We start from the raw sequence: 23,081 nt of genomic DNA, 5'->3' as shown, positions 1-23,081 counted from the left end.
TTTATGGTAGCTGATAGAACCTTTCAAAAAAAGTTATAGAAGTTCCAAAATTTTGTGTAGAAGTTTGCAATTTCCCCTTTCCTGTGGTTTTTCTTAGATTTTTGTTTTGTTTGTTAAATCTCAGGTCGTCCATTTATAACTGGACAAAATTTGATTACAGTTTTCAACTGGGATAAAGCATTCTGAAACAAAAAACATTTAGTGTTGCAAACAGGACAGCAAGGGAAATAGATTTTATTAATTCACCCTTTTGTGTGTGAAAGAAATTAGGGCAAAAAAGTTTAACTTACTTATTTAGTTACTATTGGTTGCATTTTTTTAGGTGTAGATGAATAGGTGTAGATGGCTCCTGCAGGATGAATGCTGGAAAGAGGAAAGCCCAAAATCCATATTTTGCAGATAAGAAGTTTGTACCAAGAATTAAAGAGGTATTCCTTAGTGTTGATGTTGATAATTATAAAGTTTTTAGCCATTGTATTGGTAAAAAAATCACCAAAAATACAGTGCATACTATCTATCATACATATATATGCATCTGTCAACACTAATAATGGTCGGAAGGATGTAAAAGTTAAGAAGTCATAAACCACAATTATTTTTTTCGAAATGTATGTTTAACAATATAAATAGAAGAAAGATTTGGTTGAACAATTCTTAATGATTTTATCATCGAAGACATCTGATCTGCTTGAGATACTTCAAGTGTTTGTTTTAGCAATGAAATACAATTATAGAGATCATGTTTTTTTGTGTTTGCAAAATGGAACAAAATTTGACATAAATGGCTTAACTTGTCTATTCACTTTTCTGTCTTTTGAAGGACATAATTACAGGATGCATATTGATAATAGGTTTTTTACATTTATTGTAAATATTTCTGATTTGTTCATCCTGTATAAACATTTGTATAAATAAAACTAAAAAATAAATTTTGCAAAACGGAAAACAGCAGATCATCTAATAGGGTTTTTCGATGTTAAGAAACTTAAGCTTTTTTATTCCAGCGGTCTCTTTAACAACCTCGTAATTTGGAACATCTACACACATATAAAACTTGCGAGTTCAAAGTCTTCCAATAAGTTTCTGCAACTAAGATAATACATTTGATTAAAAAGGCAAAAAAGTTTCTCATCTCCCTTTGCATCACCAATTTTAATAGGTTTCCACTGACGTGACTCTTTGCAATATGTGGATATAATCCTATAAGATTTGCCAAATCTTTTCGCTTACAGCTGTTTTGCAGTAAAATCCAACAGCTGACTGTAAATATATGCAACCCTTACATAAGATCTTTTGGTTCTCCTTTGGTGTATTGAATCAATTTAATCGAGCTACTCTTACAATCTGGATCTTCTTGTTGAGAATCTCTTCAAAGATTGTAATGAAGTTTTTATATTCAAAAGGGTCCCACAATAAATTTCCATCTCTATATCTGCATTTTGTAATTTCAAGGAATCGCACATGGCTTCTGATAAACCGCCTCTATGCCCCAACAGCTATTTCCTCAATATTTTCTTTTTTATCCATGTTAAAAACTTGTTGGAAACCTATTAAAATTGGTGATGCAAGTGCACAATTAAGTTGCATTTTACATATTGAAAAGTATAGGAAGGCATGACTTGTAAATTTATTCTGCAAAGTGCGAAATTTCATAGCTGTATCAGCAAAGTATGCACCCAATGCCCATTTTTTAAATGTTTTAAGAAAGAGGAAGGTTCCTAGGAAATATTCTAAACCCTCCAAAAAGTATGAATAGTTCAGACGCGACCAAACAATTTACTTGCAGAGCAATAAATTGAATTATCTTTGACTGCGTAGCCCTAAAAAAAGTAAATTTGTTTTTACCTTAAATGCCAAAGTATTGGAAATACTTGTAAAGCAAGGCACTTTCTGGCTGATAAAATGGATCAAAAAGGGATCTTATGTAAGTTTGTAGCTGGTGATGAATTTTTTATTTGCAAATATATGTGAAAATAAAATCATTAAATTACAGTGAGCTTTAGTTTTTAATTTTATATTTATTTATAGTTCTTGGAAAGTACTGAAAGACAGGCAGATGTGGAAGATATAGTGGATTATTTAAGAGGACGATATCCGTGAGTGTTTTATTTCATCAAGGATACTGTGAGAAAGAAGATGATTCTCTTCATGACACATGGTATTATACTGGCTATGTGTTATTATACAAATGAGCAAACTTTTTCTTATGTTCAGCTGTTATAATTGACTTGATAAAAAACATTTATAAAAAACGTGTATTTTCTATCTTTATTGATTTTTTCGAAAAACAGGACAATTGTTATGTTGATATTGTTGTAAAATAGAAAGTCATGCAACAGAAGACAAAAGTTTTTGTTTCTCACTCCTGGGAAAATAAGAATGAGAAAAAAATTAATCTCTTCTCAACTAAGACCAATTCTGTTACATTTTGTTGTTCAAGTTATTTTAATATTGATATGTCATTACAGAGAGCAACAATGAGAGTGATGATGAGGCAGACTTTTTCTGATTTTTTTAAAAAAATTTCAGAAAATTCATTTGTAAACACGAATCGAAATAGTAAAGGCTTCCATGTATCTTAGGAAATAGGATTATATCACTTTCAGAATGATTTTAGAGATTTTTCACAAAAACTTTCGCTGATGTCATATGATGTCACAAATTAACAAAAAATATACAATAAAAGTTCCCTTCAATAATTAGAAATGAAATTTGGAGATAAAAAGGTAAAACATTTTATGGCAAGTTGGTTTTGTGATATGCAGAAATGTAACACCTGCTTATTTTTAGAGAGTATGCTAGGAAGAAATGGAACACACTGAAGCTATCTACACTAAAAGCTTTAAATAATATTGATTTCAAAAACAATCAGGGTGAAGAAAAAACGAAACAACTGGAAGAACGTTATTTAAATAAAAGACAAAAGAGGTCAAGAAGGTCATATTTGTTGTAATAGTTGATATTATTTTTCAAATACAGTGTATACTCATGTAAATATACTTATCATTGATTCTATAACAAGTAGAAGTTTCTAGAAATGTAACATCATGATGATGCACATGTGTACTATATTTTAATTTGACTTGTTGGTTGTTCTAGCTATGACAGCAAGTTTGAAGATGATGATAGTGTGCAATCGTATTCTGATAGTGATTGCAATGATAATGAAATGTTAGTGCAGTACAAGGTAAAACCTTTCAGATTCTCCATGTCAAAGAAGCTCATCAGTATAGAAAAAGCTATTATTAGCCTTAAGTAAAAAAATTTCCATGGAAACTAAATTTGGTATTTTTTGCTACAAGTAATATTCCCCCGAGAATGTTCAAATTCCGATACAAAATTTTGTAAAGTTTATCATCCACAAAATTAAATTTCCATGATTTTTTTTAAAAATTAGGCTGACTAGAGAATTGGAAATTGATTTTGGGTAAAAAAAGTTGACTTTGCACTTTTATAAAATTGTAATCCTGGGATATTTTGCTTTGCCCCATTCTCTTATTTTTAACATTATGCATGTGCAAAAATGTATGTTTCCATTCTTACTCCTTGTCTGTATATTACACCTGAAGTCTAATACAACCGCAAAACAAAGCCAAAATATTATGTCAACTTTTTAGGTGAAGACCCTAACTTAAGTTTTTTAGGAGCTCTTATGCTTAGCTAACTCAATAACAACTTCAAAAAGTTAGCAATAAATTAGGCTAGCTAACTAGTTTGCCAAAAAAAACTGGACTTAGCCAAGCTCCCTCAAAATATACGTATGTACTTTTTCCATTGTTCTTCTGTTTCCAAGGACTTTTCAACTAGTCTATATATTAATTTAAAAGTTCTTCGTGACTGTCTGTGACTTCTACAAAAGAAGTATGTGTGACGCCATCTTAAAAAACCTTAAAACCCTCATATGTTCAACCAAATGTCAAAAACACATGATGCTATATATTTCTTCATCAGTGTTTCAAGCTTTACACAGTAAAGGAAACAGGTTAAAGAATTTCTAAAATAAACTTAACATTGATAGGTATTGCTTACTTCAGAGAAATATTCAAACACTTATATCTCCCTAACCGTTTGTCAAAAATATGTGACACTATACATTATTTTGATCAGAGTTTCAAACTCTCCACAATAAATACTAATTAACAAATCTCTAAAAAAAGATTTATGTATATGAATATATTAAAATTAACGGATTCAATTTTTTTTCTGCTTAAGTGGGTTTTTTCACAGACTTAACTACTTTACAAATATTATTTAATGGAGTCACATGCTACAAAAAAAGACTCAATCTAAAAAGAAGGTTGAACAGAAAAAAATATATGGGCCAATGTTAACTTCTTAAGAAAAGGAAATGTTGAACATTAAATATGGCACTTACGGTAATTGTAATGATGACATCTATACGTTCGATTGCACCGTCACACTTGTGGTTGGACTGGTATACTTCTCAACACGACTTGAATACACAGTAAACACAATACCAAAGCACAACGAGGAATGTCGTAAGGCAATGTCTATATCATATAAATGCAATGCTAAACACCACAATTAACACGACGCAGTATTTGGAACACAATATGTAACACAACATGTTTCTTTGTAACTCTATAGCCGGAACGGCAAACATAATTTTTTTGGAACGCAACTGCAACACAGCGACAGTTTCTACTTTTAAACACAGTTCATTGAATGATATATCACAATAAACACCAACACCGGATGTCCACATTTTATTTGTCCTTCACTAAAACAAGAGATTAACAGGAAATGTATACTATTGGGGATTTCTCAAGGTTTTAGGCAGGTACAACATGTAAAAGCACCTCAGATTCCATTTAAAGTTTGTTCATTAAATTGTTTTTATCTGTGAAATTAAATTCATGTAAAAAATTGGTTTCTTGTGGAAATAATTCTCCATAATCCTACTAAGGCGAAAGCATTTTAATTCGTTGTTCTACAGACAGTAAATAATTATAATGTTAAATCACCAAATTCAGCTGGTGTCATTCAGTTATTTAAAAATAACTATTTGTTTGACTATTGTATCCAATCTTAAATTTTTTGATATAGGATACCAATGTTGTGAATAATTCAATGCAAGATTTGTACAAAAATTTGTCTACACAATCTTCATCAAGGCCCATAAATGAACTCAAAGTAAAAGGTGCGTGTATTTAATTGTATTTTTTATGCAGTAGTGTACTTTTAGTCTAATTTGCACTCCAAAAGTTGTTGGTTGATCCAATAATGAGAAAATTTTTTTAATTTTTTTTTTAATTCCTGGTGAATGGATTTGTAGTTAAGGCACTGATCACCATAAGTTGGCTTGTGGTACACTGAAGCAGAAGTTGTATGATTATATATATATATATTTTGCATTTGACTAATGAGTCAATAAATCCTCTGCACAATGATTTTATTCACTTTTAATATTTAGAAGACAGGAAAGGTGAAAAAATGTTTAAAAAACTAGAACCACACAGTCCTCCCCAGGAACAAAAATGTATCTCAGTTTCTTTATTGCAAGAAATGCCTTTTCCACTCTCCAATAAGAGGTGTTTTATCTTTACACAGCCACAAACTCTAGAGAAAAAAAAGTTATTTAGCAAATGATGTTGGCTGCTGATTTAAGAAAAAAAGGATCTCAATACATGCAGGAGAATGTTTAAAGCACTCGTTTATTAGAAAAACGTTTTATTGCCAACTTTGTGTGATGTTTAGATATTGACAAAGGCAATTTGAGCTGGACAATAGATAAGACACCCACTTATGCAGAGAATACATTCAAGGTTTGTTATTCTAAAAGTGTTTACATTATTGCTGTAATGACTGAAAAATGGAGTGTATTTTTGGAAAGTTGCACAGTAAACAAAAACAGCAACAACAAGGATTTTAAAGTAATTTTTGTATTCCTATGTTTAAAACTTTCTTTATTACAAATAGTATTACTCCTTTTGGGTTAAATGACTCTTTGTCATTATAGGTTGTGTCTGCAATTTCACAAGCTAACGAAACACCAACAAAATTGAGTAATGGATTGGAGAGCATTGATTCCTCTTTAAATCCACAAAAAACACCATCATCTCAACTATATCAAGATATCCATCATTCTGACATTGATTCCAGTGTAAATGCAGCCAAACTACAACTTTCAACAATATCTGAGGATGAACGTAGTTTACCCTCAAGACCTGCCACTCCTTTGAGTAAATCCTTAACAAAGTCAGCTAGAAAGAAAAGTGAAAGCTCAAAGCAAAAGAGTATAGCATTTTTATATATCGTTTAAATTACGCTGTATCTCTTTCAATATGTTGATCTAGGTTAAGGTTTTTTTATACAAAAGTTTGCGGACATATTTGGGGGGATTATTAATGAATTTTATTTCTACCATTGTTTTCTCTATCACTAACCAACGATTTTGTGTTATGTTTAGAATTTGAGCCTGCAGTATCAAAAGTGTCATTTAAAGATGTTGGTGGATGCGATGCATGTTTACAGGTATCTAGTCAAAAAGTTCTCTATAACGGCAAGAATTATTTTTTGTGTTACTCAATGATTCATATTATGTAAGCACAAACAAACAAAAAGTGATCAAATTTATAGACTCAGAATACAAAGAAATTATTTTGAGTACATCGAAAGACATTTGTTTTTTCTCAAAATGTAAACCATTGTTTAATTTCACATATTTCGTCTTCTGGGTTTTCTTTTTTATTCATTGCATGATTTGGTACTTGTTTTTGTTATTTAACAAACCCTTCTCCGCAAAGATTATAATATAATTTTCAATCTTTACTTGTTATTTTTTAATTTTCCCAATCAAACATCACACAGCAAAGGATGAATGGTTTTAAGAAATAGCATTATAAGAGGTAGACATAGTTCTGTATATGCGTATGTTGCCATCAAGAAACATACATTGAATAGAAAAAGGTGTACAGATATGTATACAGAAAAAATATTTTTCAAACCCCTATAAACTGATCTAAAAAAAATCATTTTTCCAATTATGGTTACAGTATCATTACTTTTAAATTTAATCTACATAACACGCATACATCTTTCTTCATTTGTTTTACATGCTTCAATTACAACATTCTAATGTCAGCATTGTAAACTATGTACATCAGTTTATAGTATATGTATTACCTACCAAGCCCTTTCACAGGAGCCTCGTAGATAGCAGTACCATTTATGTTTAAAGAGAATATCCCATCAATCGAAATAAATTAAAAAATTAAAAGGAGAGAAAAATTGACCACGTGAGTTGTGGTCAGTAAGTTTAAAAATGTTTGATATGTAGTAAATTTCCTAAATACATTTTCTTCATTAATTGTAAGATATAAGGCATTTTATTTACCATCAGAAATTGTCGAAAGGTTTTAATCTTAATCTGAAAGTACCCTATAGTTCTTTAAGATGAAAATAACTAAATTCTCTACTTATTTTAGGAAGTAAGCAAATTACTGTTTCACCTAAAGCATCCAGAAGTTTTTAAACAACTTGGTATAAAACCACCTCGTGGCTTTCTTTTACATGGTGCTCCTGGTTGTGGTAAAACTCTGTTGGCTAATGCAATTGCTGGTGTAAGTAGTTTTGTTTTATATGTAGAAATCACGTTTGTGTTTGTTTGGAATAAGAATATTTTTGCAAGTAATACACTTCATATTTTGAGCAGAAGTTCGATAAACCATATTCTATGTAAAATTATTTAATTCTATGTTTGAACTTATTGGGTCACTAATTGTATTGATTTTAATCGTTTTCCTCCTAAATTGTAATGATGGTTTTATAGTTTATACTCTATATGCCCAAGTTTATAGCTGGCTAGCCTAATTTTATTGTAATTTTTTTCCAATCTTAAGATGATAATCATATTGGAATTAATTTAAATGAAATGCTGACAATTGAACTTGACATAAAACATTCTCCTTAATGGCACAATGTTTTGTTTTGGATAAAAAAATCATTTTGTGGGCTTCAATTTTTGCAGACTATTGTTTGTTAAAAGTTTTGCAGGTGTTAAATTTTGCAAATGGCGTAAAATTTTAGCAAATTTTTGTTAAAGAAAAACATGAATAACACATAACACATTACATGAATAACACATTCACACGTTTTATTCTGTATGATTTTATTTTCAGACGGTTCTATTTTTATTTATTTTTTTTGTGAACGAAATTGCGTTCTTTTTCACACATAAAATTACACAAATTTCACAAACTTTGACATTTATTGATTTTTTTTTTGAAATGGTATGTTGAAAAATATTTTGCAGTTACATAATTACGAAAATTTGGCTAAATTCTACAAAAAGCGCCAAAAAAATACACACGAAAATTAGTACCACTTTGGTTTTTGTTTTAGTTATTTTTTCTTAAACAATCTTTACCAAAATTCAAGAAATCTAACCATTTATTGTGTGACATTGCTCAATTATGTCCTAAACTCTCATATTAAGTAATTTAGAAAGTAAATTTTATTTTAACAGCTTGCTGAATTTTTTACTTTCTAGGAATTGCAAATACCATTTTTCAAAATTGCCGCTCCTGAAGTGGTATCTGGTATAAGCGGTGAATCAGAGCAAAAAGTAAGATCACTTTTTGCTGAGGCTTTGATGGTAGCACCGAGTATTTTATTCATTGATGAAATTGACTCTATCACACCTAAGAGGGATACTGCTGGTAAAGAAAGTGAGCGACGTGTGGTGACACAGATATTGACCTGCATGGACGGTATGTCAACATTACTTTTGCACTTAATTTCGTCATTTTTTAAAACTTATAAAATAAAAAAAATCTATCAGAAAATTCATAATGGGAACTTTAATGCCACTAGTAATATTTTCTTTTTTTTTTGGTTTTCGCTCTATGTATTACTATTGCATAAGGAAGATTTATTTTACAAATAATTGGGGGTGTTACCACCACCAGCACCACCTCCACTTAACCCTAAAAATTATAGTCCTTTTCTCCAACTCCAGTCATCTGCATACATATCCTCCGCATACATATCCTCTCATGTGCACCATTTCCGGACACCATCAACAGCACTTCTAAGAGTAAGCACACAACAAAAATCCCTGGTGTACACTAAAATTTACTAAATTTCTTATTAAACCTGACACAACTTTTAGCTGTACATTGACTGTGCCATCTTAGCTAGCCACTCATCTACGCCTAATTTTTCATAGCCTATCAAATAACTTTATGTTAGACTTTACCAAATCAACAAAGGAAAAATAGAGTTTCTTTCTTTTTTTCTGTCTGACTAAAAGTATTGTATTGCATTTGTAGTGCCAGGCCCTAGAACAAAACCAAATTGCATTCTATCTATATCAATTCTTTCTCCAAGCAACTTATTAGTCACTTTTTCAATATATTTCTTGACTTAATCAACCAATTTTAAACTTTTATAGTTACCTTTTAAAGAGACATTGTTCTTGGCCTTGAAACAATTCAAGGCACTTCTATTGGGATAACACCATCCTTTATAATCTGATTGGGAAAACTAAGATTTACTCTAGTATATCCAGATGGTTTTATCATTTCTACAGAAAAACCTGACACTCCTGCAGCATTAGATTTCTTTCTTAGTAGCCTCCACTACCCATTCTGTCTTAATATTCATAGCTTCCCATTTACCGCATCATCATCAGAAAAATTATCCCCATCCAAATTAATCTCAGTACTTTTCAATGTTAAATAAACTCTGATAATAAAATTTTTCTCCTCACTGCTAGCCAAGACACTCATTGTTGCATATACACTTCTTACGTGTGGCATCTTGATTATTTTTTCTTTATTTGCCTTGCTATATTGAACATCTCAGTGCGTTGATCTCCCTTTCTTAACAAATCCACTCCTCTCTGTTTCTATGCTCTTAGCTTCTAAGTATATATTTTTACTACCACCTGACTTCCAATCCTTTTAAACTTTCCTTTTTTTCTTTATACACTTATCATTCCACCACTAGGTCTGTCTATGTCCTGACACCGTTTTGTCCTCCCACAGATATTATCAGAAGCATATAGAAGACACTTCTTCAAAGTTATCTAAGTACTTTCAACATCTTTACACTAACCCTAGCAAGTCGACTGCTAACTACTTCTGCACTAGACTGTCTTGCCATAATCTCTTCTTTTTGCTCCAAGACTTCCTAGCAGGGCCAGGACTTTTTCTGGGCTTTTTTAACACTCATCATGACAATATCACAAACCAGCTTTTTCTGGTAATTGACCTATCCAATATTGTTCAATTGCGAGTTCCCATTCGCACAGAACAACCTTGGAACCTTGAACCTTCAATCCTTTCTTTCTTTAAGAGCTACTACTTTTGCAAAAAGCCATTTGCTTTCTTCGTTCTTCACAAGGACAATATCTCCGATTTGGAAGTTATGTCTAATTTCTTACCACTTCTGTCAATAGTATAAAGTGCTGCGAGTGAGAATGTGTCTAACACATGCTGTGTCCTTTTCCACTATCTTCTTGAATACATGGACGCATCACTGAAACAACCAGGGGCAGATGAGACAATTTTTGATTTTATTGTAAGCATGCAAATACTGTGTTATCCTGATGGTGGGTTTCTTTTTCAATTTATCCAATCACAACCAATTCCAAGAAAAAATTCTCTTTACTTTTTCTTCGTCCATATGCTTAAGAGCTTTAAAAAAAAATCGTTCCGTTATTACTACATATGGTCTTCACGTTTTCTCTTCTGGCTACAAATGCGCATTGCCAATTCTTCTCAACGCTTCTCATCGTTCGAATGTTTCCTCTTCTAGCAACAAACCGTCGCAAAGCTAGAATGCAGGAATCTGTTTCTAATAAGTTGACAACTTCAATATGGATTGCTCTTCATGCCATGCACGTGAAAAGACAGCCATACCGTTTAACTAATTTTCTGCATAGTTTAATTATGGTATAGCAATTTACAATGCGTAAATGGTGTTGATATGTTTTCTCTCTAAGAACTTCACATTGTACACAATGGTGTTTCAGCTTTCTCGCTTCTGAGTTAACATAGAAACCACATCCAAACCACACTGACGTCTCTCTAGGAGAGTGGTCCGTCTTCTAGAATGGGGTGTAAAAACAGGTTTTCTAGATTGGGTTTTTTATCCAAGCTTTTCATAAAAAGATCGTTTTTTAATGACTTGCTAAGATTGTTGTTTGAGGGGTGAAAACCCTGAGTAAGTCAACTTAAATAAAGCCAGTGAAAAAAACATGGAATGAAATTGAATTTCTTTTTCTGATCCAACTATTAACTAAGTTCTAACTTTCTAGCTTAGTCAACTAAAATGTTTTTTATGAATTATTCATAAAGAATAAGCACTTAGTTCTTTGAACTTTTATAAGACTAGAAGTTATTTGTTGAGATTCTTTGATGGTGTTAGAATAATGCATCCTGACGTAGTCAGATTTTTAATGCATTCATCAACAGTGTTATATAGCATGTTCTGTCTTTGTTACAAGTTCAGGAGGATAAATCTCTTACGTCCTCCAATATGGCTGTCTGTGTTATTTAGAACTCGCCAGTGCAGATTCACATGTACTGGTAATAGGTGCTACAAACAGAGCTGACTCTCTTGATCCTGCGTTAAGAAGAGCAGGCCGATTTGATAGAGAGATTGCAATGGGAATCCCTGACAAAACAGCCAGAAAGAGGTACGAACACAATATTTTGTTGGTAATTTGCTAAGGCTTTAAGTAATTGTGTGAGAAATTACTTATGATTAATGAAATAAATTTCTACTTCTCCTGTATTGGAAAAAAATTTTTGTCAACATGATGCTATCAAAAGTATTTTGTTTTTCACAAACGTAACCTTGCAATGTTTTTTCGATGCAAGGATTGGTATCAGCACCTATGTTGATATAGTGAGGTTGAATTAGGTCCAGCTTTAAGGGCAGACAGAATTAAGCAAGAGAGTGCACAACTGATAAACTGATCCTAAATTCAGCTGTTTAGTAGACCATTGTCCTGTTGTTTTGTTCGCTTTTATATCATATCATATTATATTTGAATTAAACTGCAAAGCAATTGGAATTTTTTTTTTTACTATTAGCATTTTAGAAGTTATTTGTCGAGATTTGAGATTGGCTTCAGACTTTAACTATGAATTGATTGCATCCAAGACACCTGGGTTTGTTGGTGCAGATATGCAAGCACTGACAAGAGAGGCTGCTATGTGTGCTGTAGACAAGTCAGTATTTTTTTTATGTGCTTTAAGTCATGTAACAACCCTCTGTGTTTTGGTTCCGGCTTTGCTTTTGTCCTTGCATTAAGCCTCGTTTTTTTGTTTTCAAACTTTAATGCTTCCTTGCTCGAAAGTAAGGTCTGGATTATCCTTGACTTAGAAGATGTCCCAAATTGTGCTAGGAATAAATTTTCTGTAGGTTTTTTCAAGTGATGTAATTTCACTTTGTTTGTTATTGACACACTAAACTACCACACCGACTTATTTCAGTGTCAGCGCCCTATGTCACACATGAAAGGATACGATCACGTTGTGGTGTTATTTACCCAGGATAGCCTACTCAGTTCCTACTGGTACTGCTACTAACAAAGTCCTGTGTAGGGGTTCTAGTGCATTTAAAGCTTTCATTTGAGCTACGAGAGCTGTGCAAACGTGCAGTCACTTAACTAGACAACCACCTAAGATATCATCCTATTCTGAGCGCTAAGCAGAAAGAAAAGACTCCCACTCTTATAGTCTGGCATGATTGGGCCAGGGTTTGAGCCCACAAGGTTCCTTAACGAAAGCCAACACTCTACCACTAGGCCACCAAGGCTACCAAATTTTAAAATGAAGTTTATGTATCAGGTGAAATTTACTTAATAGTTAAAATCCGATTCTAAATAATATCAATGTTAAAAATTCAGTATTTTTAGATTGTCCATTCTGCCAGGAAAGTGAGGAATTGTCAGGAATCATTTATCAAAATACTGGCAAGGATTAAATTTTAAATCTGTTCTCAAAGGATTTTTTACAGCCTGTAATATCAGGATTTAATTGCGTTTTTAGGGTAATCCAAGGTTGTGATAAGTATGAAATTTCGGCTGAAGATAGTTAAAAAATCAGAGAAATGTCAGAAAATTTAGTCAAAATTTGTAAGGAAAATGTTGGACAAATAGAAATTTAATATTAGGTGATCTCCCTAAATTTTGTGTAGTGTCGAAATATTTTGGGAAAAAGCTCGTGCTGACATCAGCATCAGAGCTTAAGAATTCAGATTTAACCAAATAACTTAAGATCATAATTTCACTGAAAACATTAACAAGTTTAAATTGTGTGAATCTAATATACAAACTTATATACGAAATTACTGCTTCGATATTTCTTCTTACCGATTCTAAAGCCTGATTTGAAAGTTCGATTTTAGAAAAAACGTGTCTCCATACCCATGGTCTTCATAAGAAAATGAGGTTTACAAAAAAGCGTAACAGACCTGACATGAAATACTTCGTATATTTCGCAGGGTTGTGGATTCCTTATAACATGATTTATTTTCTGGATATTTTTATTCTCGTTATGCTTAAAACGTGTATGCTTGAAATAAGGGATTTATACTTTCAAATGTTATTTTCTCAATTGTCCTGAAAATTATGTTTAAAATATCCTGGAATTTTTGTGTACTCTAATTAGGTGTATATGTTTTGATACTTATCTAGAGTAACATAAAAATAATCCAGGCTGGTAAAGTAGGCTAGAAATATATGTTTTGAAATTGCAGGGTTTTGGCTGATATTCCAAGTTAACCAGGCTTGTATATAAAAATATACAACCTGGTTTAGCAATCTTTGTTTTTTTTTATACAGTCTGAACTGCCAATTAATGCTAGGTATTGTTTTTTTATTTGTTTTTACCAATTTTTTTTAACAGCGCTTTTCAGTTGTTGGGTAACAGTGAACGATTGGACACAAGCGATACAATAAAAACTAATGCACAGGTACTTAGTCTTTCTTACTATATCAGTAATTCTATCTCTCACGTTGTGTAACAGGTAATTAAAGAGTGTGCGTTTTATAACGAGCATGTCTGCGCTCATTAACTGTCATTGGTGTGGAGGTTAATAAGATTTTATTTCTTTTTTTAGGACAGTGGTTTTAAAGAACCTAATTGTATGACCTTTGTTTATTCATGTTGTTGTTTGTTGTTGTTTTTCTGTTGTTATACAACTTCTTATGCCAGGGTTTATCTAGTCAACTAAGTCACTGATACCATAAGTGCTCTTAAACCAAGATTACTATCTTTAAACCATTTAATATTTATAAACCTCTCATCAGTCAATCAAACGATCTTAAGCCTTTGGAACATTTGCTTGATTAGATAAAGTCAGTTCTTAAAACTGAGGTGTGGATGAAAATTAACATCTTAACTTTTTTTACATATTTATGTTTTTTCTCTGAAAAAGTGGAAGCTCTTAATTGTAGTGTTTTAACCTCAGAGAACAACCTGATCTGTTCTTATGTGCGTCTCTTAAAGTAAAAACAACAAGCCTTAAATATCGTTGAACATCAAAACTCGACATTACCAAGTTTTCGTTCGGTATTCGTGGTGATTTTGCAATATCTCCATTTTGCTTTTTTAGCTACAGCATGGCTTAGAGACCAGCCTCCATTATCAAATGAACAACTTCAATCTTTATATATTACCACTGAACATTTCGAGGTGTGTTCTTTATTCTAAAAATTTTGGGTGCGACTTTTGAAGAAGATTTTCAAAAAATTTACAGAGCCAGAGCCCATGTTTTATATACCCTTTTAAAACATGGACTCTGTTTTATACCTGCTAATCTATAAATATATTTTTTTAATATTCCCAACATTTTGCTAGTTAGCAGTTCAAAAAAGTACCTGTAATCTTTGCCTCAAGTTAAGAAACATTGTGTTCTTAAAGACCTTCTTTCCCGATGTTAGTTATGTTTTAATCCAGAATAATAGGCCTTTTTAAAGATATAAATCGGGGGAAGAGGTGGGAGGGGTGGTGGGGCGTGTTCCACTTCTAGTGCAACTTATGATAGGCTTTTTCAAATGGCATCAAATTCGAAACACTTCAAGTATTTGAATAATTCTCATAAAAAAGCTAAAAATTGCTTTAAGGAAATGAAGACGTGATGGGAGTTTCCAGTTCTAAGGATGATCCCAACGGAAGTTATTAGATTTTTCCTATTACAAGAATTTTAAAAAAACTTTAGAGGGTAGTTTCGAGTAATGTCCAATGTCTAACCCCCAGGGGGTGAAGGGGGGGATTCTCTCCCTCCCAATGTATTTAATGTTAAGGTACAAAATTTGTTGATTTTTGATTTAATAGAATTAGAATTGATATTTTTTTGTCATAATTTATAACATCCTTTCTGCTTAACGTTCAGCACGAGAATAATATTGATATCTTAGGTGGTTGTCTAGTTGAGCGGTTGTTGCACTTATACGATTTTCGTAGTTCAAATGGAAGCTTTAAATTCTCTAGGACCCCCTTCGCAGGATCCTTATTGATTGATAACAGTATCAATATAAACTACAGGCTACCCTGAATAAAATAATTGTAACAACAAATTATTTTTTCATTTTGTTTAAGAAAGCATTGCCGCATGTGCAGCCGTCAGCCAAACGCGAAGGATTTGCTACTGTGCCTGATGTTTCATGGGATGACATAGGAGCTTTGGAAGATATACGTGAAGAACTAACTATGGCTATTATGGTGGGTGGGTGTGTTTATTTAAACCATTTTGACGTGCTATCCCTTGACACGTTTCCTTCTCACCCAGCCATATCATTATCTCTCTGTCAATAGCAACAGTTTATTTTATAGGCTCCAGTGCAAAATCCTGCGGAGTTTGAATCTCTTGGGTTGACAACGCCTCCGGGTATCTTGTTGGCAGGACCACCTGGATGTGGAAAGACGCTGCTTGCCAAGGTATGTTAATCGAATTTAATTTCAGTACTAAACAGGCATACTGTCCCCGTGACCGTCTGCTTCGATTCTACCTCTGTCAAGTTTTTCGTGATTTTTGAAGTTCTCTGTGCCAGTATGATTTGGAGCTATCTCTTAATTTTAGGCGATTGCAAATGAAGCAGGCATCAATTTCATCTCTGTTAAAGGACCCGAGCTGTTAAACATGGTTGGTTAGAATTAGCAATAGAATGCTAATTTTCGAATTTAGTGACTTACTCAAAAAAAAATTAAATAAGCTTATTAATGCAGTCTTTTAAGTTGACGTGTCGGAATTATTGTGTGATTCGCATAACAGAGACAAAATCGGAGTTTTGATTCAATTAATTTTATAAATCGAAATTGTAAATGCAGCAATTCCTGTTAACTATAACAACAAGACGTTACATTTCCCTCTCCTCTGTACGATGCTGAATAAAATTGAAAGAGGGCTACTACCAAGGGTCCTGATCTGTGGCCGCCAGAAATGCTAGTCGCAAAAAAAAAACGCACAACGTCTGGTTCTTCTTGTTTAGTATGTTGGTGAAAGTGAGAAAGCTGTACGCCAAGTGTTTGAGCGCGCAAGAAACTCGTCACCATGTGTTATCTTCTTCGATGAAATAGATGCACTGTGTCCTAGAAGATCACAGACAGGAGATGTAGGTCGAATTTCACTTCCTTCAGCTATTACATCATTCAGGTTGAAGACATTTGACAAAGGTTTTATTAATATAAAAGTCGTTTTTAAAACAACCTAACTTTTATTAGAATCAAACCATTAATTAGAACACCAAGTTAACTTACAAGGTTCTTCAGACTAAAGGCTGTATGGTTATACGATATGTTTCTTTTTACCCCAAAGTTTAAACGTATTTTTGTGATATATAACTTAGTTAGGGTGCAATTATCTTAAAAACATTGTGAATATTAAAAAAATAAACGGAAAAAACAAAACAAAAATTAGTATCAAATGAAGATGTATACATGATAAGGCAGGCATTTTTTTAAAAGCATTATTATGGGTTCTGTCGTACTCCAAACCAAATAGAAATATATTCTGTTTATAACCCGACTTCTTTCTATAAGAAAGAAAGTTGTAAGAAAGAAACATATATTAGATATGTTTTCTGTTCTAGTCAAGTGCAAGTTCTCGTGTCGTCAATCAACTTCTCACAGAAATGGACGGTCTGCAAGCAAGAAAACAAGTGTTTATTATGGGTGCAACAAATCGGCCAGGTTAAAATCGTTCTATTACCAAGAGTCACGCACCTGTGCGTTGCTAATAGTAACAAAATGTTTCCTAGCTTTCTTTCAAGAATCTCACATTTGCAAATAATCATTTATAGGCATGATTCTGGCCTGTGCTTTATGTGCCACTCTAAAATTGATTTTAAGTGTTTTTTACCTGTTTGAAGAAAGTATATCGAAATATGACTAAAGTACATTATTTATTTTTTTCTGTTTCCACAACATCAAAGATTTTATTGACCCCCTTGCGTTTGTCATTTCTTTATTGAGTTTTTGATGTGTTTAATTAGACATGGCTAACTATCGCAATTAAATGTTTAGATATTCTTGATGCAGCCATTCTTAGACCGGGGAGATTAGACAAGCTGTTATATGTTGGACTCCCCAACGCAGAAGACCGGGTTAAAATCTTGAATACAATAACAAAGGTGATTTGATGTAAAACTTTTAAATTTATAAATTACTGCTTTTTTAGTCGAGGCTGAAAATAATATGACATCAAAAACTTGATTGTGATTTCGTGTACAGGGATATGAAATGAAATTAAAATTTACACTTCCACGTTCAAAAATTCCCGAATCCAGGCTCTATTAGTCCAACCTGTTTGCTCGTGGGGAAAAATTCCAAATACTTTTTTTCAAATTAATTTTGGACCAATCATTTTCCATGTAAAATTAAACGTTTGTCCGATTAGGCTATCAAAATATCAGGAACTTCAAAGCAAGAAATTATGTTAATTTTATTTCAGGGTGGTGTAAAACCCCGGTTAAGCACTGATGTCACCTTACGACAATTAAGTGAGGACGAGAGGTGCGAAGGCTTCAGGTAAGCTGTCACATTCGCTTTAAACAATGATTTGTTTTAAATTAAGATCGTATGATGATAACAAATATGGCGGATAATTTTACTAAATGTAATTGCCGCAGAGTTTTGTTTTCCAAGGGTTAACTTTATGGGGACATAAAAATATATATATTTAACCCTATTAAAGGAGAAGAGGGCAATTTTGGGTGTCGTTTTTAGGTTTATAAAATTCTCAAAAGAACAAATGCTATGACAATAAAATTTGGTACAGTAACTAATTAAAGTAAGGAAGTAACATTAGAAAGTCAATACTGACGTGAACATTTTTTCCGGAAAATAACTTTTTTGATTCTTTTTTCTGCTTTTTGCGATCATTTCAATTTTTATTAGCTCAGTTTTTCCTTAACCAGAAGAAATGGGTTTTTGTATATTTTATATTGAATAATGAACCGTTTCTTGTGGTAAAATTACTAAAATATTGGTTTCAGTGAGCACCCCTATTGTATTAATTTTTTACTCCCATAAAAAATATATGCACATGCTCCAACACAACCCTTCGTCCATTAGAACCCACGAAACAAATTTCTCTGAAAATTTCATTATTTAATTAAATAATTTTAACATTTTATTTTGTTAGTAATAAATGCATTTTTTAGTGGAGCGGATCTTCAAGCATTGGTGCGCGAGGCTTCTGTAGCAGCTTTAAAGGAGTTTATGAAGCGCCGTTCTGCTCATGCAGATGCGGAGATGGTACCCGAGACAAATCAGAAGATACTGACCGACATTGAGACTTCTTTTAACAGTACCAATGTTGAGTCAGGTGTTGAAAAAAGTGACGATGGAATTAGTCAAACGAAGGTGAATGAAATTAAGGTATCATCTCAGCATTTTGAGGTGGCGTTCGAAAAAGTTAAGCCGTCTGTGTCTGGAAGCGTAAGTGGCTGTTTTTTTACGTTATTTGTTTTTAAAAGAAGTTTATATTTTTTTTAAGAAACTAAAAAAGGGTTTAGACGTCTGGGTTTTCTAATTCAATTTCTAAGCATTAAGGGTAATTTACCAAATATTAAATTTTGAGTTTGCAAATGTCATCTTTTTACTTGAAATTTGTAATAAAAGTTCCTTGAAATTTTTTTAGAGCTTCCTGAACCTTATAGATTAAAATGCATGGGTTAAAAAATATAAATTGTCTTTTCACTTTATTTTATAAAAGCTTTGAAAGCTAAGCTTGCCCACAAAACTTAACATTTCAGTTCATAAGTTTTCAGTCTGAAATCAATCATTACCGCCTCATTATTGAGCGTTGGTAGTTGGTGACATCTGTCCACATTAAACTTTTGTCTCGTTGATGAAACAACAGACTACAAAATTTTATAAACCAAAACCGCAATTCACTCCAATATTGAAAACAGCATCAAAGATTCGCGACATTTTATTAGAAAATGTCTGTAAAAGGATCATTTAAAAGCCAGGACGATGTAATCATGCGGCCTTGTGAGCTAATTAAGAAAAATTAAAATGGAATGAATAGTTTCAATTTGTTTGAATGTGTGTCTAAATTTGATGCATTTGACACACTTAAATTTCGCTTCGTAATAAAGATTGATCACTTAGCTGAATATATTTTTGGTTCATTGTTGTATATATGTAATTGGGGCTTTAATAAGAATATTTTAGTTTTGACAGTTCATAAATAAAAACCAATACCTTAGTATCCGTAATTGTGTAGCGTGATTAGACAGGGCTATGAAGGCGCTGATTTTTAATTAGTAAAAAGCCATGTAAAGAACAAATATTCTTAATTCTTAAAGTTTTAGGTGTAAAATATATTTGTTTTGGTTTTGCAAGGAATTCTAGGTTTGTTTTTTCCTTTCTTAAACAATAAGCACGTGTCAATGTAGTCCTGTTCCATCCTTCCAAGTTCCTGGTCAAGTTTACTATACAAAAACTGTATACTTTTTCTAAATTGTCGCGCCCGTTCACTGTACATTGACTATAGAATAAATTGGATAATATGGGCGAACAATACCATCATTTAATCTGACATGCAATAAAGAACGTTGTACTCCTACACAATATTAAAAACCTGTGAACAGTAATGAAGATGTAATTATGGTTGCATAGAAACAGCACGCAGAGGGAGTGTGGCCACGCAATTTCGATCAAATGTTACGTTATAATTTTTTGACTGAAATTTTTTGATGTTTGTTTTTTTAACCTCCTAATTTCTTTTTTAATTTTTAAGAGTTTTATTTTTTATTTGATTCAGAGTTTGTGTGTTACTGCAAATTTGTGTGTTACTTTTCAACCAACTTCGACCTGAAGAAGTATTTTCTTGTTCGTTACCACAGTTGTTAAACTCTTCTTAATTTGCAACTGGTTTTGCCACGCCTCGATTTCAAAGAGAGGCCAAAATGTTGCACAAAAAATCAAGTTCTTTAAATCAGAAGTTGTCAAGTTTTTTTGTGAAAGTGTATTTTTGAGATGACTTGGATATGATTGCTTGCAACAAATGAACAGACGTCAACTTTAATAATTACATCTGTGGTCACAGAATATATTGATTTAGGCATGGTGTCATATCGATCAAAATATTGTATTTTTATGACAATGTTAAACGGTTAAAATTTTTAAATTTTTCGATGCTTGTAATGTAAAAACTCTGTTTCAGAAAAAATAGGTTTTTAACAAAATAAGCGGAGCGAACAGACTAACATCAAAGATTTTAATTTTTGACCATACGTTTTTTCTCGTTTTTGGGATAAATTTATTCATAAACAAAAACACCAACAAAAATTGAACACAGATTGCCTTGGAAATAAACAAGGAGATGATGAGCGAGTCCTGTTTTTCGGACACATGTACATCATCCTCGGTTATTACCGCCCCCATTACGTGGCGGTAGTATAGTTGAAACGTCAGATGTCATGGTATGTCGGAACAGATCTCACAGTTTAATTTTGATTTGAAACATTAAACATATGTTTATCAGTTACTTCGAAATTCCCCAATTGAACATTTGCATTAAATTTCCATAAAAAATCATCATTTGCATTGTATTGAATCCCAGGATACTTAGTCAAATAAATACAAAACTCAATAGAAACAGTGAAATGAATGTTCGAGTATGGGGCGGCAGTTAGTTGTAACTATATGCTAGTTCCTAGTCAATTATTTTTGTTTTATCGATGATAGAAAAATTGCTTTTATAGCCATAGAAATGGCTCTGGATCCGAATACCATTGTTCAGAGGTTTTATTTTGAGAGCTTGGCATTCAAATAATTAAAAAAACCATCCACAATGTCTTCATAGAAATTTGATTTAGTTAAGTAAGCGCATACGTAATGTTACCTCTCTTTTTACCAATTTTTTTTTTAGGTATAATAGATCCATACGTTTGTATAAGTCAACTTGAAGTGGAATGCAATGTTACACGATGATAAGCAACTCGTTTTTAAGCGACTAAATTGAAATTTTAAAACATTCTAAGCAACTTAAATTGCTTCAACTAGTTCCATCGTGTAAACACTGCTTAACAAATTTGAGTCGTGTATACACTGCTTTAGGAATATAAACACGAGCGACACTTTATGCAATGCGAAAATAGATGGCGCGCCGTTTGAAACAAAAGAAATAAAGCTCCAAGAAAACTACAATAACTTCTTAGTTGCACATGTCAGTTTATTTTCAAGAACTTTTCTTTCAGCAAAAATATGACCTCTGTTCTTCTATTTTCTTCTTACAGAAATTAGTTAAATAAAGTTAAATAAACTTGAGAATTAAAATCCTAAGTTCTTTTTAAAAAAATCCTGTATTGCTTTTTGCAGCATTTTAAGATATTTGCTGGTATGCAGTAATAAATTATGGAAACTATGATTTTTTTACATGTTCCGAAAATTTACCTGTTCCGAAAATTTTTGGGAAATCCAGTACTAAGTTTCTTACAAACTGGTTTCTTATAAAAATGCATGTAATGGAGAGGGTGACTGCTACTGCTACTTGAAATCAAAGATAAGAAAAACTTTGAGTCAGTTTTTAGCTATCAGGTTGTCTTTTCTTCGTTAAATTAGCTCACTCCTCAAATAATAAGGGAGAACCCCTATAAGTACTGGAAAACTTCTGGAATTTTATTGAAAATGAGTGTTATTATTAAAAAAATTTTAACAGAAAATTTCTACTGACTTTCCGTGCTACACTGTTTTGGACCCAATTTCTTTTTTATTTTTTTCCTATCTGAATTTGCTTTTCATCATTATTTGTGTTATTATTGTTAATGTATTTTTAGGATCGACTTTGGTACGACGAAATGAAGAATAGAAACATACGTAGAAAATAAAAAAAATGACATTTAATATGAAAATATATAATAATAAATATGGAAGTTAAATATAAGTATATCCATCAAAGCATTTATTTTATTTAAAAACGACATGATTATTGAGAACTTAACACATGGTACCGTGCAATTGTAGCACAAAGATGACAGTGAGATCCGAACCGACCGCCATCTTTGTTTGCGTAGGTCTATCTACTGACCTGCCGTGTTTAAATGTACCTACATTCTACGATGCAGTGCAATCACTGAGGATACTTGTAGCTGAATTGTTAGGTTTGTTGTAAGTGAAAAGCCTGTTTTGTTAGAAAAAGGAGGACGCACCTCACGGTCGATTTTTTTTTAAAGATGGTAGAGGTAGTTGTGTAGTGTGTTCTCAGCTCAACACATACCAGTTTTTCATGATTTTTTTTAATTAGCTGCGAAAGTTGACGTTATCTGTGAATTCTTAGATAGTCAGGAAAAATTAGGAAATATGAAAATTGGTACCAAATATTTTTGATAAGCTTAAAAAGTGTTCAAAAAATTTATCTTTTTAAAAAATATTTACAGAAAAATTCTCTGCCAAAATAATTAAGCCTTTCTGGAATTCTAAATTGCCTAGTTGCTTCATTGGTACTAAAATCCATCACTTGTATTCGTTTTCTAATTAAATCATTTCAAGATGCGCGGCTTTTTAAAAGGGGAATCTATTTTATCTATCCTTTCAAGTCAACTCAAGAAAAGGACAAACAATAGATATATAAGTTTGAAGAAAATCTGCCCC

At 32.3% G+C, this 23,081-nt stretch overlaps 1 protein-coding gene across 2 annotated transcripts; it reads left to right on the top strand.

The window, feature by feature from the left end:
• Positions 1 to 22,388, top strand: LOC130657238 (nuclear valosin-containing protein-like). Of its 2 annotated transcripts, none has more exons than XM_057460212.1 (24): positions 1 to 428; positions 2,029 to 2,096; positions 2,791 to 2,928; positions 3,100 to 3,187; positions 5,068 to 5,161; positions 5,719 to 5,786; positions 5,981 to 6,257; positions 6,431 to 6,495; positions 7,449 to 7,583; positions 8,513 to 8,732; positions 11,527 to 11,665; positions 12,066 to 12,203; positions 13,884 to 13,950; positions 14,098 to 14,122; positions 14,593 to 14,672; positions 15,579 to 15,701; positions 15,813 to 15,917; positions 16,060 to 16,122; positions 16,469 to 16,591; positions 17,069 to 17,168; positions 17,502 to 17,608; positions 17,929 to 18,005; positions 18,641 to 18,917; positions 22,268 to 22,388. In XM_057460212.1, the coding sequence occupies exons 1-24, from the start codon at positions 357 to 359 to the stop codon at positions 22,316 to 22,318; spliced, it is 2,700 nt and encodes an 899-aa protein (XP_057316195.1). In that variant the 5' UTR covers positions 1 to 356; the 3' UTR covers positions 22,319 to 22,388. The 2 variants fall into 2 exon arrangements, with proteins under 2 accessions (XP_057316195.1, XP_057316194.1); XM_057460211.1 differs by having other exon boundaries at positions 4 to 428; positions 2,791 to 2,937.
• Positions 22,389 to 23,081: the final 693 nt, after the last annotated feature.

This window comes from Hydractinia symbiolongicarpus, chromosome 9 (genome assembly GCF_029227915.1).
Source record: "Hydractinia symbiolongicarpus strain clone_291-10 chromosome 9, HSymV2.1, whole genome shotgun sequence".
NCBI classification, from domain to species: domain Eukaryota; kingdom Metazoa; phylum Cnidaria; class Hydrozoa; order Anthoathecata; family Hydractiniidae; genus Hydractinia; species Hydractinia symbiolongicarpus.
The sequence above is the reverse complement of the archived record's forward strand: the minus strand, read 5'-3'. Positions and strand labels throughout refer to the sequence as shown.

Bases quoted from the DNA above. Each gene is read 5' to 3' on its own strand.
- LOC130657238 (XM_057460211.1), top strand. From the start codon at position 357: ATGAATGCTGGAAAGAGGAAAGCCCAAAATCCATATTTTGCAGATAAG. The intron at 429-2,028 runs GTATTCCTTAGT...ATTTATTTATAG, and splicing joins TTGTACCAAGAATTAAAGAG to TTCTTGGAAAGTACTGAAAG. The intron at 2,097-2,790 runs GTGAGTGTTTTA...GCTTATTTTTAG, and splicing joins TATTTAAGAGGACGATATCC to AGAGTATGCTAGGAAGAAAT.